The sequence below is a fragment of the Moschus berezovskii genome, chromosome 8 (assembly GCF_049115385.1).
Source record: "Moschus berezovskii isolate FMDL1 chromosome 8, NW_MosBer_1.0, whole genome shotgun sequence".
In the NCBI taxonomy this organism is placed as follows: Eukaryota; Metazoa; Chordata; class Mammalia; order Artiodactyla; family Moschidae; genus Moschus; species Moschus berezovskii.
The window spans coordinates 20,490,447-20,511,258 of record NC_142467.1 but is presented as its reverse complement, the minus strand read 5'-3'; the positions used below and the strand labels follow the sequence as shown (position 1 = coordinate 20,511,258).

General features: G+C 37.2%; 1 protein-coding gene across 1 annotated transcript in view; it reads left to right on the top strand.

The window, feature by feature from the left end:
• ADGRV1 (adhesion G protein-coupled receptor V1) overlaps nucleotides 1–20,812 on the top strand; it is a 549,332-nt gene that overhangs the window by 121,655 nt on the left and 406,865 nt on the right. The window contains exons 35-43 of the mRNA XM_088838471.1: nucleotides 7,522–7,652; nucleotides 8,701–8,800; nucleotides 9,506–9,685; nucleotides 10,388–10,551; nucleotides 14,917–15,010; nucleotides 17,079–17,157; nucleotides 17,263–17,401; nucleotides 18,029–18,170; nucleotides 19,698–19,960. Of these exons, the coding sequence (XP_088694597.1) occupies nucleotides 7,522–7,652; nucleotides 8,701–8,800; nucleotides 9,506–9,685; nucleotides 10,388–10,551; nucleotides 14,917–15,010; nucleotides 17,079–17,157; nucleotides 17,263–17,401; nucleotides 18,029–18,170; nucleotides 19,698–19,960 (1,292 nt within the window). The remainder of the gene's footprint in view (nucleotides 1–7,521; nucleotides 7,653–8,700; nucleotides 8,801–9,505; nucleotides 9,686–10,387; nucleotides 10,552–14,916; nucleotides 15,011–17,078; nucleotides 17,158–17,262; nucleotides 17,402–18,028; nucleotides 18,171–19,697; nucleotides 19,961–20,812) is intronic.

Genomic DNA, 20,812 nt, shown 5'->3' with positions numbered 1-20,812 from the left:
TGAGGGAGACCCGGGTTTGATCCCTGGGTCGGGAAGATCTCCTGGAGAAGGAAATGGCAACCCACTCCAGTACTCTTGCCTGGAAAATTCCATGGACGGAGGAGCCTGGTGGGCTATAGTCCATGGCGTTGCAAAGAGTCGGATACGACTGAGCGACTTCAATGTCAATGTCATGTCATGTATAATGAACTGTTTAACTCGATTCAGGAGCCTCACAGATTGGTATTGTGTTCTAGCTTGCCACTCCCCACTAGTGTGGTTTTAAGGAAATTGGTCAAACCTGGGAGGCTCAGCTTTCTGATCTGTTAAATTATGGGAAATACTATTTCCTTTATAGGTTTCTGTGTGAGGATTAAGTTAGCTCTAATGCTAAATGCTTAGCCTAGTTTTAGGCACATCATATATGTGTACTAAGGGGTAACTGTTGATATTTGATGGTGAAATATTGACTGTTCCAAACAAATAGTAGTTTCTAATCAGTGACTATTTTAGTGTGGATTTTACATTTGTATGGCAGTATATTTATGAACTAAGTGCCAAATTAAAAAATTTATAAAGGATCCCCTTTTCCCATAAAAACAGTAATTTCTTTGAAACTTAATATTTTACATCATTTATAGGGTTTACATTTATAGGCTGCTTTTTGTTTGTTTAAAGCATCATGACAATGTTTCTGTCTTTGAATAAGTCTGTTTGAGATAAAACTGGTATTTATAGATTGTGTTTCACTATAATTTGTGTTTAAAAATAATTGTATCTCAGAGATTTAAGAAATGAAAAGGATATAGATCATGCATTTGGACTTTGATTTTTACGATGAGAAAACTGACATACAGATTAAGTGACTGGACAGAATCCTATAGCTAGTGTTGTGGCTGTTCTGGAAACTGAGGGCATTTTAGTGTGTGTCGTCCATTATCTTACCATATTCCCAACTTGCAAGTTTATTCAACGTAATGCAAATAAATATCTGAGACATTTTCCAACACTCTTCCCTCTTATTAATGGTTTTGAATCTTATATTGTCATAGCAACGGTGAGTAAAAGTGACTAATGAATTGCTGTAAATCCAGTCTAAAGACAGATCATCAACTCTCAAAAAATTATTTGTAGTATAATACGAGTAAAAAGTCACCGCAGAATAAGTTAATCTTAATAATAATGACAACAACAATAACATTTATTGAGTGTTTTCTGCCTGCCAGACATTTTACATCTATTATTTTGCTTAATTTTAACAACAGGGCTATGGAGTGGGTATGATGATATACACCAGGTGTTCAGACAAGGAAACCGAATGTTAGAGGGACTACCCAGCACATAGGTATTCATGGTGGAGCTTAAATCTAGTGCTGTCTGAATCCAGAGCTTATGCTGTAGGCCACCTTGTGAGAAGAAGCTTTGTTTTGCTTGAACGTATGTCTGCTGCAGAGCTTGGCAATGCAGGAGTGTCGGGTAAACATTTGAGTTGAAAGAATAATGAATTTGAGCAACAGTGTCCGTGTGAGAGGAGGAAATGGGTGCGAGAAGCTGACTCTATCTCGAGTTAGACGAATTGGATTTTTAGAGATAATAGTTGAAATTAGGAAAATTACTAAGATTTTGGTGGCTGGAGGAAGAAAGGCAAGTTGTCAAGGATGGATCTATATGAAATGCCAGGAGAGGGTCCAGGAAAGGCAAAAGGCAAAGGAGAAAGGGGAGAGAACTCTCTGCCAGCGGGGTGGGAAGAGACCAAAATAAGAGTCTGTTCTCATTAGTTATCAGAAGAAAGCAAGCCTTGTGTCTGTGCCTTACTAACCTGGGCAACCAGTGAGATGAGATTCACAAATGGGCTATAGGAAACAGTAGTGACTGCAGAGGAATTTTAGAGGAAGAACCTGGGATAGACAGCAAATTACTGAGGATGAAAGACAGGATGTAGATGCCCTGGGGGCAGTTAGCCCCTCAAAGTCTGATCCTCAAGTTGATGTCTTCACAAAGTTTTTTTTGCTTCTGGTTTGTGACAAGATAAATTTGAAAATGGAAATAATCTTTTCTAGAGACTTTTGTAATGTCATTCTGCTGTGAAATCCAAAAGTGATATCTTTGGGCGTATACTTTGTATGTGTGTCCTTTTGACATTTAACTTACTTACTCATTTATTTATTTTTTTTTCTGTTTTACAAAACTGTCAGTATCTGATAGATCAAGGAAAACAAAACAAAAACCCCTTGTCTTTCACTGCTTTACGGGTGAGAAGCACTGCCTTAGGGGATATTCAGATTTTTGGTTCTGAGAGCAAGGAAAGGAGAAAAACTGGAGAAAGCTGATATGATTATCGTATCATATCTGATACAATAAAATAGATATAATAAATCTGCTTTATCATATCAACCTGTGAGCATGAGTTTGGTACAGGAAATAGGACGAAGAATTGCATTCATTAGTTAGTACTCCCTCCACTTTTTCCATTGTAGATAGTACTATTGCCTAGAAAATCCCATGGATGGAGCAGCCTGGTAGGCTGCAGTCTGTGGGGTCGCTAAGGGTCGGACATGACTGAGCGACTTCACTTTCACTTTTCACTTTCACATTGGAGAAGGAAATGGCAACCCACTCCAGTGTTCTTGCCTGGAGAATCCCAGGGACGGGGGAGCCTATGGGGTCGCACAGGGTCGGACATGACTGAAGTGACTTAGCAGCAGCAGCAGCAGATAGTAAAACATAGACTGTTTTGGACTTGTTTTCATTTTGTTGAAGAAATACAGAGAATGTAGAAGAAATATAGAGAATGTAGAAGAAATACAGAGAATGTAGAAGAAGAGAATAAAAATGTTAGTTTCATGGAGGGCATAAATTCAGTAACCAGAAAGGATTGGATTTATTGGAGGACTTGTTTTTATTTTGTTGAAGAAATACAGAGAATGTAGAAGAAATACAGAGAATGTAGAAGAAGAGAATAAAAGTGTTAGTTTCATGGAGGGCATAAATTTAGTAACCAGAAAGGATTAGATTTATTGGAGGACTTAAGAGCTGCTCTAGGTATATGATTTTCAGCAATATGATGGGATTTTTTATTTCTAGGAGTACAAAAGTATTTGGATGTCCTGGATCACTTTAAGGGGATTAGAACTGTGAAGGAGCTAGTGCCATAACATTCATCTTAAGGAAACCTGGATGGTGGCGGTAGTGGTGGGTGTGGCTCTGAAGAAACTTAGGCGCTCTGCTGAGCTCCTAGTCATCTTGGAGAAACTGCACATTCTGACACCTGTGTTCTCTTTCACCCATCTGAACTTAACCTGAAAGCCAGATTGTGGTCTCTGCAGTTTCCAATAGCTAAATATCTGCAGGGGATGCAAATAGGAAAAATGATTGATTCTTAAAACACATGGTCCACGTGTGTTATTGGTTAAGTAGCCACTTTATCGTATCCACTTGTGAGCTTGAGTTTGCTACAGGAAGCAGAAAGATGAATTGCTTTCATTTATTAGCACTCCCTAGACTTTTTACATTTTCCAAATAAAAAAATGGAGGAAATTTCTATTTTTTTAGTTTACGTTTCTTTCCCTTTCCTCCTGAACCTTTTCTCAGAGTCTAAGATAATTTTCTTTTTTCAGAAGCATTATTATCGACCTCAAGAATTCAGCATTTTTGTGTGTATTCTTTATGTTACTGCAAAATTGCATAAAGAGATATATATCACGCAGAAGTTTACAAAAATAAAAACTTCATGGTGATTCTTCAAAGATAACTACTAAGGAAATGAAATTATAAAAATGCCATATGTGCTTTTGGCAGTGTTAACATTGCTTTTGACCTAGTGTTGGAGTTTCATTTATGTGATTAATTTTAAAATGTGGACTGTGCTGAACTTCTGGCTTTCGGATACATTTTCAGTTCATGGGGAGGAATGGCCCTAGTGTTTAACAATATATTGAATTCTGTAAAGTCCTACTTCTACATTTTTGTCCTAAGGCAATTGGATAGATGCCCAGTTGTGAATATTACTTTCTTTCAAATGTAATGGGCAGAATTGAGAAATATAGGAGAGTAGGTTTTTATCGCATGCTGTGTATAAATGCACTCTTTATAAATCTTGTGTTAGATGGTTCACTTCACACAGCTCTGCAGCATCAGAATCATTATGTCATGTTTAATAGATTTAAATTTTTTCCTTTTCTTAGAGACAGCATATATCTTTTGTGGGCAAATATTTGAACAGGAGATGTGATTCTTTAAAAAAATATTTATCAAACTGCTATATTAGAAGCATTCAACTTTCTGTCTTAACTATTCTTATTGACAGTATGTGTTTTGTACTATTTGTATTTCTGTAATTGTTTTAAATCATTTTCTATTGTAGAGCACAGTCAATTTGGATGGTACCTGTATACCATGTATACGTGAATCTATTAAAATACGTTTCCCATATTTTAGTTTTCCATTATTTTTATACACATTGTAGTTGATGCTTATCTTTGTGAGAAGAATCCTAATTTGTTTTGTAACAAGTAGATGAAACACTCTGGGTTATTAAAATGAATTTTATACCTAGTTCTTACTTGTGTGAGGCTAGGCCAAGAGTCGGAGAAGGCAATGGCAACCCACTCCAGTACTCATGCCTGGAAAATCCCCTGGGCGGAGGAGCCTGGTAGGCTATAGTCCATGGGGTTGCGAAGACTTGGACATGACTGAGCAACTTCACTTTCACTTTTCACTTTCATGCACTGGAGAAGGAAATGGAAACCCACTCCAGTGTTCTTGCCTGGAGAATCCCAGGGACAGGGGAGCCTGGTGGGCTGCCGTCTATGGGGTCGCACAGAGTCGGACACGACTGAAGCGACTTAGCAGCAGCAGCAGCAGTGCATATGATAGATCATCTGCTTAGAGTTGAAATGTATCACTGACTTTTGCTAGACTCTCGATTTCATATCAAGATGATCTTCCAGGAGTTAGACTTTTCCATAGGGGCCTCCCTAGGGCTTCATCCTGGGAAAAACCTAGAAGCAGTATGTTGAGACATTTGTTATCTGAAAACTTGACTTTCCTTCTCTAGGCCTTATCTTCTGTCCTTCCATTGTATTTAGAAGACTGAGTACCTGTTTCTGATTTTTTCCTTTTCCTCTATCCTTTGACTCTTCCTCTAGGTGGAAGGTAGCTTTCTGGTAATTTTTCCTAGGAAGCATTTCAAATGGACCTGATTCTTAGCAGTCTGCCTTAAAGAGGCAGAGTTTTTTGATTACTAGAAAATCTTCACATCATTTATACTATTGATATGATTTTCAGTAGGTTTAGACAATTATGTGTTTAAGGAATGCTTGATTTACCTTTTATGAGTGTGTGTTGTGCTTCAAATTGTGTTTCTTGTCATATTTTCTTACAAGTTCGTTGCGTGGCATCGTTAAATTTTCAAAAGTGATCTTAAAATTGGTATTAGACTGAGTATTTTTACATGTAATAAATTCATAGGATTTTACATCTTTCTCCTTAGCATTTCATTTTGTTTCACCTTTCATGGTGCATTTATTCCCAAATCTCTATGTACCTTCTTACAACTGTAATTTTTTATTATGAAATTTACAGGTTCCCCTTCAACATGGGTTTTCATTGATCTACATTTTTTTTTCCATTTGTATTTTTAGTACATCTTTAGTAGTTTTTCAAACTTACGTAATTTTCATTTTTAAATATTTCGTTTTCTTGAAATCCATGACTCTATATAACTTTTTATTTGTGTTACCAGACAACACTGTAGGTGAAACAGCTTAGTAACTCCAAAGGTCTCTCCATGTCTTTCAGTAATAAACCCTTGTGGAATTCTGCATGGCATACAAGAGAGCTACTCTAGGGTTTCATGATAGTGTCTGCGTTTTATTCCTCTGAGTTACAAGTATAAATGTTTTGGATGGTATGGCAATTATTGCTGATTGTACCCATTCTTTCAGTTATATCCTAACCTTTGGACATTCTAATAGTGTGTTTCCTTCATGTTTCAAGAAAATCCAAATCATAGCCTACTAACATGACACAATTAAGATTTTTTTTCATATTGAAACATTTTAAAATGTATACATTAAATATTGTTCTGGGAAATTTTATTTAGAAGTCTTTCTGATGTTTTTGTTTTCTTATATTTTCTGCTGTCCCAAAATAATTTATTGTATTAAAGTTATGTGTGCTCAAATTTAGTATGAGAATTTTTTGTTTATTAGTAATTAAAAAATTGAGGGCAAGAGGAGAAAGGGGTGACAGAGGATGAGATGGTTGGATGACATCACTGACTCAATAGATATGAGTTCGAGGAAACTCAGGGAGATAATGATGGACAGAAAAGCCTGGCTTGCTGCAGTTCATGGGGTCGCAAAGAGTCAGACACGACTTAGTGACTGAATAACAACAAATTGAAATTAAGATAATCTCTAAATTAATTAATTTATAATATTTTAAGAAACCTGTTAGAAGTAATTATTTAATTTTTTTATTTTCAAGAGTTAAAAAACTGTGGAAATTAAAATATATTTGGAAAGGCTGTTCATATTTTGTTTTATTGCTATCCTCCTTTAAAAAAGGTTGGAACTATTTAGCTTGTTTAGATATCTGAATAAGAGTAATTATTGGATTTCAACTATATGCCTGTGCTATAAAATTTGAAAAAGGATGTGTTCTTTTAAAACTTTTTAAACATCAACTCACTTATCTTTTTAAAATTATTATTATATTTTAGTAAAACGCTTCATTAGTATAACTTGTGTTCATCATCATCAAAATTTTGAACGCAGCATATTTTCGGCAAGCCATCGCCGGTTTCTGTAGGAGTTTACTTTTAACTTTAAGTAATTTAGAAGAGATTTCCGTTTTGATTTTCTTCAGTTTTATAAAGTATTACATGAGGATAAAAGCCAGGAATGGAAAGTATCTAAAATGCCTCAATTATCCAGGAGGGATAACTGTAACTTTGGTGAAGTTACAGAGGTTGATATATGGATTTGACACCTTTCCTTTGTATTTCTTTCTATAAAACAAAATCATTGATGGTATATGTAAGTTACAATTTAAAGAAATGTGATTTTCAGGTATTTGCAAGCATTTTTATGCATGCATTCTGTAAAATCACATTGCATACCAGTGTAAGGAATTTGTGTCCTTTTGAGAAGTGAAGAAAGAATTTACTTGTATTATTGCTAGTTTTGACCATGAGGACTTAATTATTAAATTTACAGAACATTTCTGTTCTGGTGCATGTTTTGGAGTGTATAAAAAGTTTGTGTTTTCCATTTTAGCATGTGCTTTTTAACTTTTACACATTAAACTTCCTGAAGTTCTACTAAATGGAAGTATTTAGAAGTGGAATCAGCGGTAATGTGTTAATAAGCACTAAGCATGTATAAAGCTTCTAGAAAATTGCAAACAGAACAGGTTTGTAATGTTCTTAGAAAAGGCATTGTAGCAGCTGCATGTTTGGGATTTGGGTTTTGTTGACTTCAAATGTGAATAAGTTCATGTTACATTAAACATTCGTCAATCTATACATTTGACTTGCAGGAGAAATTTTACAGTTCCATGTGATAAGAACACCCCCTGGTCGAGGAAATGTTACTGTTAACTGGAAAATTATTGGGCAAAACCTAGAACTCAATTTTGCTAACTCTGCTGGTCAACTCTTCTTTCCTGAGGTAATAGCACCAAGAAAAACTGTACTGAACTACTTAGAGGAAACTGCGTTTTGTGAGGAAAATGGGAAAATTCTGATGATGTAGTTCAACAGAGACTGATGAGGGAGCTACTTCCTTAGGAACTCAAAGGATTTCAAAGACTTCAGGAGGGGGGTTGTTTTTGTATATGTGCTTGTATGGATAGGACTCCTTTAAGCAAACAGAGAGCGCTGACTTTGTATCTGGGGCAGGCCCTCTTGGTCTCCTGCCCTCCCGCTGTTGGGGTCAGCTGTGTCATTCTCAGATGATGGGTCCCCGTGTCCCTCTCTGCTTCCTCCTCACTCTCTAGGAACTTTAATTGCCCTCGGAACTTAAATGATTCACTGCTGTGAAACAGCTCATACAGCCCTGGAAACAAATGTCTTTGAATCTCTTGTTCACACAGTGTTTTTGAGCTTGCATTTAAGTGTTCTTTCTGATATTTGGAAAGAAGATGATTGGTGAAAGATAACTATGTAAAAACAGTTCTTGGGTACTACGTTAGTACTACTTTATTGTTACTCTTCATCTTCTCTTTTCCACACTCAATAGGAATTCTTGTCTGATGACATGTTTGACTCTTTTTCTCTTCATTTCCACTGCCTAAATATTAAGCCAAACCTCTATAACCTTCTGCTCTGATTACTACATTTGACTTCTATTAACTGGTTTCCTTACAACACTGGTCTTGTTTTCCATACTCCAGTTTTTCCCATTCGCCACTGCCATGGAAATCTCTCCAACTTATTGCATTGTCTGGAATTTTTAGTAGTCCTACATTGCTTTTTAGATAAGATCTACATACATTAACTCAGCACTCAAAATCTTCCAGTTTGTTCCCTATCTACTTTAAGCCTATCTTCCTAGGAGTCAATGGTTTTTTTCTTTTCTTACGTAATTTATTTTTTTAAGCCACAGAACACTTTAAGTGAAAATATGTTTGGGTGCACGGTTTATAAAGACAATAAAAGTAGAAGATAGTTTGTTCTCAGTGACAGGAGAGGGATGAATTTCTTTGTGTTTGATACAGGGGTCATTGAGTAAAACAATATCTGTGCATTTGTTGGATGACAATATTCCTGAGGAGAAAGAAGTATACCAGGTCATTCTGTTTGATGTCAGGACACAAGGTAATGCAGAATTTAATTGTTATTTTTCTGGTATGTTATTTTCACAAAAATGATAGTTGCTATCTATATTTAATGATTAGGTAGATACCGATTTAAAAAATGTTACTTTAAATATCATCTGCCCTGTAACAGTTTAGATCCAAACAAATCAGCTCAGCATGAAAATACTTATCTTTATAGATTCAGTTAAAAACTCTAGAAGTTTTGCGAAGTATTTCCTATGGAATAAAATACATCTCCAAAGGTAGAATTTGATGAAGTTAATTTCATACTCAGTTCAGTTCAGTCGCTCAGTTGTGTCTGATTCTTTGCAGCCCCATGAACCACAGCACACCAGGTCTCCCTGTCCATCACCAACTCCCAATTTGGATTCTGGATCAGTTATATGGGATAAATTAGATTTAGTAATTTGTGTAAGTTATCTGGGTATTTTCCTCAGTTTCTGATCACTTTCTGTAATTCAAATGACCAGTACAGCAACTAATAACAATAATTGGTCAAGCAAAAAAGAATCATGATTTACTACCTAAGAAGAAGAAAAGTAAAAGGTAGCTTCTGTTTGTCAGTCTAAAGATTTGTTAGAGAAGGAACAGTAACCACTTTCTGCTTACTTTACTATGTTTCAGAGAGTGAGATTATATTTTAAGTATTTAGCAGTTAGTGTCAAATCACCATTTGATTTCCTGTGGTTCCCGACTTTCTTAGGAGTTTCACCAGCAGGTGCTGCTCTGCTCGACGCTCAAGGATATGCAGCTGTTCTGACCGTAGAAGCCAGTGATGAACCACATGGAGTGTTAAATTTTGCTCTTTCATCAAGATTTGTTTTGCTCCAGGAGGCTAACACAACAATTAAGCTTTTCATCAACAGAGAATTTGGATCTCTAGGTTTGTTTTACTCTAGAATGAATGGAATTTCCAGGCAGATGCTTTTTAAGTATTCTACTAGGGTGGATGAAAGCCATTGCTAAAATAAACCAGGAATGGGGAAAAAAAATTGAATATTGTACTATCTAGTGTCACAAAATGCCATACAATAAATAGTCATGGAGTCTCAGCGGCGTGTGATAGCGGGTGGGCTATGGGTCCACTAACTGAGCTGGGCTTGGCCGAGGTGACTATTCCAGTATGCCTCTCATTCTTCTCCTGCCACCAGTAGAAGCACTGAGGGCAAAAACGTGTAGACTCCATCAGGTCCAGGCTCAGAACTAGCACCCAATCACTCTGTCTTTGCACTGGCAGCCGAAATAATTCATACAGTGAACTCAAAGCCTAGAGGTGGGGTGGTCTACCTTGCCCACAGCGCGGTATCCCTGAGCCATTACCTGGTAAAGTCCAGAAACATAGGAAGGGGTGAAAAATTGGGGGCCAACAGTGCAGCTACTGAGGTGCTTTTACGAAAGTCAAAAAGTTCGTAATGTTATTTTTTAATTTATTTTTAATTGAAGGATATTTGCTTTACAGTATTGTGTTGGTTTCTGTCATGCAGCAACAGGAATCAGCCGTAGGAATACCTATATCCCCTCCCTCTTGAACCTATTATTTTTTTTAATTTTAATTATGAAATCTTTTCCCATCCAATTCAATTAGGAGCAATTAATGTCACATATGCCACAGTTCCTGGCATGTTGAGTCGAAAGAACCAAACAGAAGGAAACCTCGCTGAGCCAGACGTGGACTTTGTCTCTGTCGTTGGCTTTCTGATTTTAGAAGAAGGGGAAACAGCAGGAGCCATCGACATTACTATCCTTGAGGTAAAACACTTATTTTCCTGTTGCTGCACTAAACGTGAATAGCCAGGTAACAGGTAGAAATTGATTAGACGCTCTGGTGCCTTTAAATCAGCTTATTTCTTTTTGTGATTTCTTTTTTATAACCACACAGGGATTCTGTTCTTGTCCAGATAGGGTCATCTGTTGTTGTGTATTTTATTATAGAAACAACTTTTGATAAAGAAAATTTCTTTAGAGCAGTCCCCTTTAAGATGGCATTGGCCTGAGAGGTTCCAGAGGAGCATTTTGATTACTCCGAAGGATTCATTGGCGCAGTGAAGCCATGTAGGTCAGCATCTTAGTTGTTAAGACTGGTTAAATTAGAGATAGCAGGAAACTCACTAGAGGCAGATGGTATAAGATGTGATTATGGTCAAGCTTAAAGTAATCATTGGTGACTGAAATTGTGTTTTAAATGATATTTCACATTGCAGAATCCTGTGCTGTTTTGGGACCTGGTGTTTCAACTACATAAATTCACTTCCAAGAGGTTTATGAAAATAATACCTATGGAGAGGGTAGGAGATGACTGTGTGAAGCAGAGGGTGGAGGAAGAGAGAAAGTGAATATTGCCTTAGAAAATGAATTTTCAATTACTGTGTATTTTGGGGGTTCTGTTTCTTAAAAATCCTTATTTTCTCAGAAGCTTTTTACATTTACAAAATTATAAGTACTAAACCATCTCCCATCTGAGGTCAGTATTTCTTGTTTTGTTGATTACCATGACACTCTGACCTAATACAATAATTTGAGAATTCTAAAGCTGTAAGATGAAAGGTAATATTATTTCAGTCTGTGACATACGACATAAGATTTGATGAAACTTTAAGGTGATCTTCTTTCAAATATAGTATCTGTTAATGTAACAATAAAAATAAATTATTCCTCAGATACGTTAGTTTTTAAAGCAGAAAGTCACCTTTCAGAGGTCTAGTTTACAGAGTCTTGTTCTATGAACACAGAATTTCAAAGTTTCCTTTGTTTCTGCCTAGGTCTTTTTAGCCCTTTCTGTTCTCAGATTAGCACAAGATTAAAAGACCACAAGTCTGTATGTGCAGAAATAAGCCAGGCCGGGGGGATATATACAGACCGGGGAGAGTTGTCCATGGGGACGGGGTACAGTGGGGGTAAATGGGAGACAGTCCCTGTACATCACTGATTCCATAATTCATTGGTCCGTGTATTATAGAAGACAGAGCCAGTGACTTGTATTTTCTTAGTTTTTCATGTGGCAACGTATCTCCGTTAAATAAAATGAAGAGGTATATATACTGATATTATGTATTCATATATATATATATAGGATTTTTGTGTAAATATTGCTGTCTAGTTACTTATGAGGTGGTTTTGCTAGTCCTGTTTTGAGCACCTGCCTTATTAGTCATTAGTCATAGTATTATATGAAAATTAACCATCACTAGTATCTGTCACTCTGTAGGGACTCGCTCTAGGCCAGGTACTCCATATGCATTATGTATAACCAGTTTTACATTGTTTTAATCAATATCCCCAAAGTAGGTGTTATTCCCTCATTATAAATGGAATTGGACTTCCCCTGGTGGTCCAGTGGTTAAGCATCTGCTCTAGTCAAGGCTATGGTTTTTCCCATGGTCATGTATGGATGTGAGAGTTGGACTGTGAAGAAAGCTGAGCGCCAAAGAATTGATGCTTTTGAACTGTGGTGCTGGAGAAGACTCTTGAGAGGCCCTTGGACTGCAAGGAGATCCAACCAGTCCATTCTAAAGGAGATCAGTCCTGGGTGTTCATTGGAAGGACTGATGCTAAAGCTGAAACTCCAATACTTTGGCCACCTCATGCGACGAGTTGACTCACTGGAAAAGAGTCTGATGCTGGGAGGGATTGGGGGCGGGAGGAGAAAGGGACGACAGAGAATGAGATGGCTGGATGGCATCACCGACTCGATGGACATGAGTTTGAGTGAACTCCGGGAGTTGGTGATGGACAGGGAGGCCTGGCGTGCTGTGATTCATGGGGTCGCAAAGAGTCGGACACGACTGAGCGACTGAACTGAACTGATGCATTATGTTTAACCAGCTTTACATATTTTTAATCAATATCCCCCCAAAAAGAAAGTGAAAGTGAAGTCGCTCAGTCATGTCTGACTCTTTGCGACCCCATTGCAGCCTACAATGCTCCATGGGATTTTCCAGGCAAGAGCACTGGAATGGATTGCCATTTCCTTCTCCAGGCATCTTCCTGACCTAGGGATCGAACCTGGGTCTCCCGCATTGTAGGCAGGCGCTTTACCATCTGAGCCGCCAGGGAAGTCCCCAAAGTAGCTGTTATTTCCCTCATTATAAATTGGAATTGGATTTCCCTGGTGTTCCAGTGGTTAAGCATCTGCCTGCTGATGCAGGGGACATGGGTTCGATCCCTGCTCCAGGAAGATCCCACGTGCTGCAGGACAACTAAACCTGTGCGCCACGATGGCTCAGTCTGTGCTCTAGAGCCCAGGAGCCGCTACTGCTAAAGCCTGCCAGCCCTGGAACCTGTGCTCTGCAGCAGGAGAAGCCTCTGCAATGAGAAGCCTGTCATAGCAACTAGAGGGTGGCTGCTGCTCACCACAGCTAGAGAAAGCCCACATGCAGCAACGAACTCCCGGTGTGGCCAAAAAAAAAAAAAGATGGAAGAATTGAAGGCTGAAAGTTTTAACAACTCACCTAAAATTACAGAAATGTTGTATTAGGTCTCTTTGAGTACAAAGCCTGTGTTTTTCCCACCATGTTATTCTATTCTTCACTCTTAATTGGATATGAAAGCAATTTAGAATCTTTTATTATATTTAAAATAATATTAAGCTTGTATATTTATATAATTGGTTTACGTATTAGTCCAGGTAAAAACTGAAATCAATATAAAATGATTTCATGTGGTTCAACATAATAACATATAATCAGGTAAAGAAGTTTAGTAGTTTTATTTTTTATTTTTTTTAATTTCAGCTTTATTGAAGTACAGTTAACCCATACTGCGTGTTAAACTTATGTAAAATCTTAAAAAGTATATAAAATTGGAAGATAGTTAAAATGTATATTGTGTTGATTTGATTTATATTTACATTGTGAAAGGATTCTGCATATCTAGTTAACACCTCCATCAACCTTATGTGTTTATCTTTGTGTGTGTGTGTGAACATACATGTTCTACACTACCAGCAAATTTCAGTTACACAGTAAGGTGTTGTCAGCTGGAATCACCATGTTTTACTTTAGATCCTCAGATCTTAGTCATCTATAGCTGAGTGTGTAGTCTTTTACCAATTCCTTCCCTATCCCCACCCCCACCTAGCCCCTGATAACCAGTTTTCTAGTGTCTGTTTTATGAGTATGACTCTTTTTTTTTTTTAGATTCCACATGTAAGTTCTACCATACTGTATGTCTTCCTTTGTCTGGCTTATTTCACTTAGCGTAATGCCTTCAAGATCCATCTTTGTTGTCAAAATGAATGATTTCCTTCTTTCTTGTGGCTGAATAATGTTCTGTTGTATATACCACATCTTACCCCTTCATCTGTTGATGGACACTTAGGTTGTTTCTATAACTTGGCCATTGTGAATAATGCTGTAATGAATATGGGAGTGCATATATCTCTTATTATTTGTTTTTCATTTTCTTTGGATAAATACCCAGGTGTACGATTGCTGGTGGTTCTATTTTTAAGTTTCTCAGGAACCTTCATGTTGTTTTGCACAGTGACCGCACCAGTTTACATTCTCACCAACAGGGTAAAGGGGTCCCCTTTCTCCACATTCTCACCAACACTGATATCTTTTTGATAATAGCCATTCTAACAGGTGTGAGGTGATGTCTCATGGTGGTTTTGACTTGCATTTCTATGATGGTTAGTGACCTTGAGTGCATTTTCATGTACAGGTCAGCCATTTGTATATCCTCCTTGGAAAAATTTCTATTCCATTCCTCTGCATTTTAAATCAGATTATTTGTTGTTTTGCTATTGACTTATACGACTGTTAAAGTATATTTTGGATCTTTGTGATTTGCAAATATTTTCTCCCATTTGATAGGTTACCTTTTCGTTTGCTGATGTTTTCTTCTGCTATGCGGAAGCTTTTCAGTTTGATGTAGTTCCACTTTTTATTTTTGCTTTTATTGCTTTTGTTTTTGGTGTTAAATCCAAAAAAAATCATTGCTAGGTCATGTTTATTTTTTCTGACTTAAATCTTTTCTACTCTGTGTTTGGATTTTTATATTTTCTGTATACCATTTAAATATGTATATTTAAAAGATAATTTCAAAAAGCAGCTTGTGAGAGGTAATTACTTTGAGAGCATAATTGTAGAGAATTTAATGGGTGAATTTTTGCAGGACGATACACCAGAACTAGAAGAATATTTCCTTGTGAATTTAACTCATGTGGAACTTATCATGGCTCCTTTCACTTCATTTCCTCCTAGATTAGGTATGGTGGCCTTTTTTGTTTGTCTGTTTCTGTTTACTCACTGCAAATGAAATAAAATTTCTTCAATTTTTAATCAGAAATGATCATTGTGAAGTTTGCTAATCTCAGCTATATGTGAAAATATGGTGAGCTTTTAGATTTAAAGACCCTCATATATTGTAGTTGTGTGCATTGGACAGTATAAAGACATTTAAGAATTACTGTGTGATGCTTCTTTAAACATTGCAATTATTTTGTAAAAAAATTTGTAATCTTCAAAATAGAATTAGTTCTTATGAAGTCATTTTCCTTTTAAAATTTAATTTGCTGTTTTCATTAGATCTCCAGATTATCAGATGTTTTTATTTTCTCTTAGATTAAGAACAGCATTTGTTTGTTTGTTCTGTTCTCTGCTTCTGTTTTGACTTTTTATCTCTTTCCTTTCATGCTTTAGAAAAGACTCAGTTAATTCGTTACAGACTGAAAGGTAAAACTTGAACCTCAGTAGAAATTTATGTAGATTACTTTAAAAAGATAAATTCTTCCCATTAAAACACAAACTCCTGTTCATGATTTGGACATCCAGTATTGGAAAGTTTTTCGGAAACTTTCAGATGTGATGGCCTGGTTGGGGGTGGTGGTGAGTAGCACTGAGTTAGCCTGCTCCCTATCCCTTGGTTAGAAGGTGTTCTGGGCAGAGGGGAGATGAGTCTCGGTTTAAGGGGGAGAAGCATGGCCCTGAACTGTGGCCTGAGGAATGGGACTTCCTCACTTGCTTCTGAGGCTCAGTGTGACAACTTTGGAAGTAGCAGAAGGGAATAATCAGTTTTTTAACTTATTATTTGGAAAGTTTCCTTTTTTATGCAAAAGAAATACATGATTCCAATGACTCGACTGTTTATATCAAGCGATTACTGCAAGGTTATTATTGTTCACACTAATAAAACTCACAGAGCACATCATCTTCCCTGTACTCAGAGATAATTTGAACAATTTAGCTTTGGGTTAGTGCTTTCTAATGATCTTATTTCCAAATGTTTTGTATATTAGGGCCGTCATTCCTTAGTAGGAGTAGTCGTAGTAATGTTAGTCACCCAATCATGTCTGACTTTGGAACCCCATGGACTGTAGCCTGCCAGGCTCCTCTGTCCATGGGATTCTTCAGGCTAGAACACTGGAGTGGGTTACCATTTCCTTCTCCAGGGGATCTTCCTGAGCCAGGGATCGAACACAGGTCTCCTGCACTACAGGCAGATTCGTCTGTTATATTTGCCCATTTTACAGATGAGGGAGCTGAGGCTAAGAGAAAGTAGGAATCATGCTGCAATCACACAGCTAGGAAATGGTGGGACTGGGCCTCTGCCCTGTAGCCTCTAGTCACAAATCCTGATTTTGTATTCTTCCTCGATGTTATTGATCTCCTGACTCATAGAGAATGCCATTCTCTTTACCCTTCTTCACCTAGACAGCTGTCATAAGGATCCGAGAATAAGGTGGAGCTTCTGAAATTTAGAAGCTAAAAATCAAACATATTAAAAAGCAGAGCAAAACAGTAACCAGGTTAGTTACGATTTCAAGACTGAAGAACAGATATTGGTAACATACTGAGCCTGGTGAACAGAATACAGAATAAAAAGGGATTAGAAAATTTACGTTAAGCTTAGTCTTTAATCCACCTAACCTTTCCCCTTCTTTCCCACGCATCTCAGCTTCTGTTTGTCCCCATCTCTCCCTCTCTTTCGTGCCTGTGTTTTTCTCTGCAGCACTTCCTCTTTCCCCAGTTTTTCCTTCTTGTTTCTGCTTCTTGCAACTATCCCATTTTCCTTTCCTCTTGAAATGGATTAAAATAATAGAAATAAAACCATAATTCCAATTGCTTATTTTATCCTGTTCTCAGTTGATTAGATTTCTATGAGTTAGTGGTTTTTGTTAGCAAAAGCTTGCTTACTCATCCAAGCGTTTGTATCTTAGCATCTTTTGATTAGTGTTGACAATACCTCTATATCCCAAAGGTACGGTCTTTAAATTCTGTATCAGATAGTTCTCTTTTTTATTGCTTATTTAAAGATATGTTTCTGTGCTTTTTCAGATTCAGAGGGCTTGACTGCCCAAATTATCATTGATGCGAATGATGGTGCTCGAGGCATAATTGAATGGCAGCAGCGCAGGTAAAGCCAAGGCTGTGTGACAGCTCTTAACTGAGTTTCAGATTCTTTACTATCTAGTGAATAAAAGCTTGTAAGGGAAAAATGAATGTTTTCTCTTTATCAAAGGTTTGAAGTAAATGAAACCCAAGGAAGCCTAACATTGGTAGCCCAGAGGAGGACAGGGGCTCTTGGCCATGTTTCCTTGTTTGTGTATGCCCAGAATTTGGAAGCACAGCTGGGGCTGGATTACGCCTTTACCCCAATGGTAATTCATTGACAGTTACAGCGATTTAGGGCCTGGACATCAGTTAATCTTGAGATAATAAACTATTCTGCATTCCACAGTCAGTTAGAGCTGAAGAGTTCCACCTCGTGGAGTAACTCGCTTCACTGTTTTGGTAAATTATATAGATTGAATTTTCAGTACTGTTTTAAAGGTTATTTTGTATTTCACTTCATTCATTATTTTGTTGTAATATTTGATACTCACTTTTTTTATACATTTGCTAATTGCAATATTTGATACTAGAGGACACACATTATTGTGTTAAAGAATTTATATCATTAGATGACCTTACCAGAGTGCTTCTTATGCTTCTTGAAAATGTTACTGCTTTCATTTCTTTGTTTTACTTTACTGAAACACCTTTAGTGTTTGAAAATATTTTTTGTCTTGTCTCTTGTTGCCTTTTATTGCTTAGTCAAATGTTTCCTTTCTTCCTACTACTTTTTAAACTTAATTGAAAAAAAGAAAAGGTCATGAAAAAGTAAGGAAAAAGTCCTGTAAATAGCTTATTTCACATTCAGCAGTATGTCGTATTTATCTCCAAACATTTAAAAATGACTCAGTGTGTTTAAATATAATACTGCCTACTTCTACCTCTTGGACCAGATTCTTCATTTCGCTAATGGAGAAAGGTATAAAAGTGTTGACATCATGATTCTTGATGATGACATTCCAGAAGGAGATGAAGCATTTCAGCTGATTTTAACAAATCCTTCTCCTGGACTGGAGCTGGGGGAAAATATAATAGGTAATTGATGATTTATGCACAGCTTCCTCTCACCTCTCTTCACCCCTGAGTGAGCCCTGTGGTATGGTGGGGCATTGACACCATCTGCCACAGTCACACATTAACATTTTGCAATTTTTTTCATGTAAGTCTTTTTTACTTTGATTCCTAGGTATTGTTGCTATTATGAACTAGGTCCCTTGTAATTATATTTTTGAATGATTATGCATCCACCTACAATGCAGGAGACCCTGGTTTGATTCCTGGGTGAGGAAAATCCCCTGGAAAAGAGATAGACTACCCGCTTCAGTATTCTTGGGCTTTCCTGGTGACTCAGAGGGTAAAGAATCCACCTGTAATGTGGGAAGCCTGGGTTCAATCCCTGGGTTGGGAAGATCCCCTGGAGGAGGGCATGACAACCCACTCCAGTATTCTTGCCTGGACAATCCCCATGGACAGAGGAGCCTGGCGGGCTGCAGTCCATGGGGTCACAAAGAGTTAGACACGACTGAGCAACTAAGCACAGCACAGCACATATCTGATATATAAAGGTGTTATAATGATCTTTTAGAATGCATGCTCTGAAGCAGATTTTCTGGCTTTGACAGCCATTCCTGCCACATGCAGGCTTGTGAATGTCCACACCTTGCCTCTCTGTGCTTCAATCATCAGTTCTGTGAAATGAGAATAATAATAGAATCCATTCCACGGGGATACTGTGAGCATTAAATGAGTTAAGAATGTAGGTTAAGCAATTTGTAAGTTCTCAGTTTTGGCTGTTATTATTATTAGTGGTAGTGGAAGGTAGAAAGCTCTTGATTTCTGAAGGTTACTTAGCTTATATTTTGAACTCTTGTAATAGTTCTAATATTTTTTCTCTTGCCTTTTTGAAGAAGATAATCACGATGTCTGGAAATAGTGGCATGCTGACGCTTCCTTTCCGTTGCTTTTATACCTGTTACTTGGCTGGAAGCTCCAGGGCAGTACTGAACAGTAGCAGTGATGAGAGGCATCACTGTCTTCTAAGGTTTCAACATTAAACTTTAGTACTTTCTGTTGGCTTCTGAGAGATATTACTTTATCACGTTGAAGAAGCTGCCTTTTGTCTCAAGATTACTGAGTCTTTTTATTTATATCATGAATGAGTGTAGAATTTCATTAAATGCCTTTTAACATTTATTTTTAAGATGATCTAGAAAAGCATTCGGAGAAGGCAATGGCAACCCACTCCAGTACTCTTGCCTGGAAAATCCCATGGACAGAGGAGCCTGGTAGGCTGCTGAGCGACTTCACTTTCACTTTTCACTTTCATGCATTGGAGAAGGAAATGGCAACCCACTCCAGTGTTCTTGCCTGGAGAATTCCGGGGTCAGCAGAGCCTGGTGGGCTGCCGTCTGTGGGTCGCACAGAGTCAGACACGACTGGAAGCGACTTAGCAGCAGCAGCAGAAAAGCATTGGCCTAGTTTACAATGAAGTATCCACATACTTCCCATTATTTATAACCCATTCTATTTTACTTTATTGTTTTAATATTTTTATTCTGACAGCTTTCGTTACCATCCTTGCTAATGACGATGGCCCTGGAGTTCTGTTGTTTAACAACAGTGAGCACTTTTTCCTACGAGAACCGACAACTGTCTACGTCCAGGAGAGTATGGCAGTATTGTACGTTGTTCGTGAACCTGCCCAAGGACTGTTTGGAACTGTGACCGTTCAGTTCATTGTGACAGAAGTAAATTCTTCAGTGGAGTCGAAAGACCTGACTCCTTCCAAAGGCTATGTTGTTTTAGAAGAAGGTGTTCGTATCAAGGTACAGGATGAACCTTTAATGAGAATGAATGATTAATATTTACACAATAATTTTCTCTTCGAGGAGCCCCCTTGATCCTAGAAAGAAAAAAAAAATCCAGGTTAGGGGATAGGTAAAGATAATGACTATATTACTACTGTATTATAGTATAGTATAGATTATACTGTATAGAATGCAGCTGGAGAAATTTGCTCCATTAACAGAGTTGTGGAATGTGCAAATAACAAAGAAAATATGTGTTTTGGTGCTTTGAATGTTAAGTATATTTAAATGCCATGCTTCACTTTATATTGCCTTTAAATCATAAACTACAAGAAACTCCAGGCCTTTCATTGCAGTTATTAAGCCATAGGTAGTCATTCTTTTTGCCACATTGTCATTAAACAAAATACAGCTGCTTCCTTCAGACAGCTTGTTTGAGAAACAAGTATCTTATGAAAACAAAAATAGCTTATTGGAAGAAGAATGCTAGATTTAGGATTAATCATAAATTGAACTATACTTGCAGAAGTTCACTTTCTGAAACTTCTTTTTCTGTATAGTAATAATTTTCTGCTCCTGCTACTAAGCTTTATTTTTAAAACACAGTTGAGGTTTAAAACAACTAATTGTATTAGCTTAAGATATTTTTAAGCCAAGTATATAAAGTATAATATCTAAAATATTTTAAAATATTTCACTGGAAAACAGTCCATCTAATAATTAAATAGTTTTATTTATGATCAATTTGTGTAACCTTCAACACACTTTTGAATTCGTATTTATTTACATGTCCAGTTTTTTTGTTTTTGGAAATTTAGAACATTTAATTGATTTGTTCAGGGACATCTTGATACAGATAAAAAGAATTCA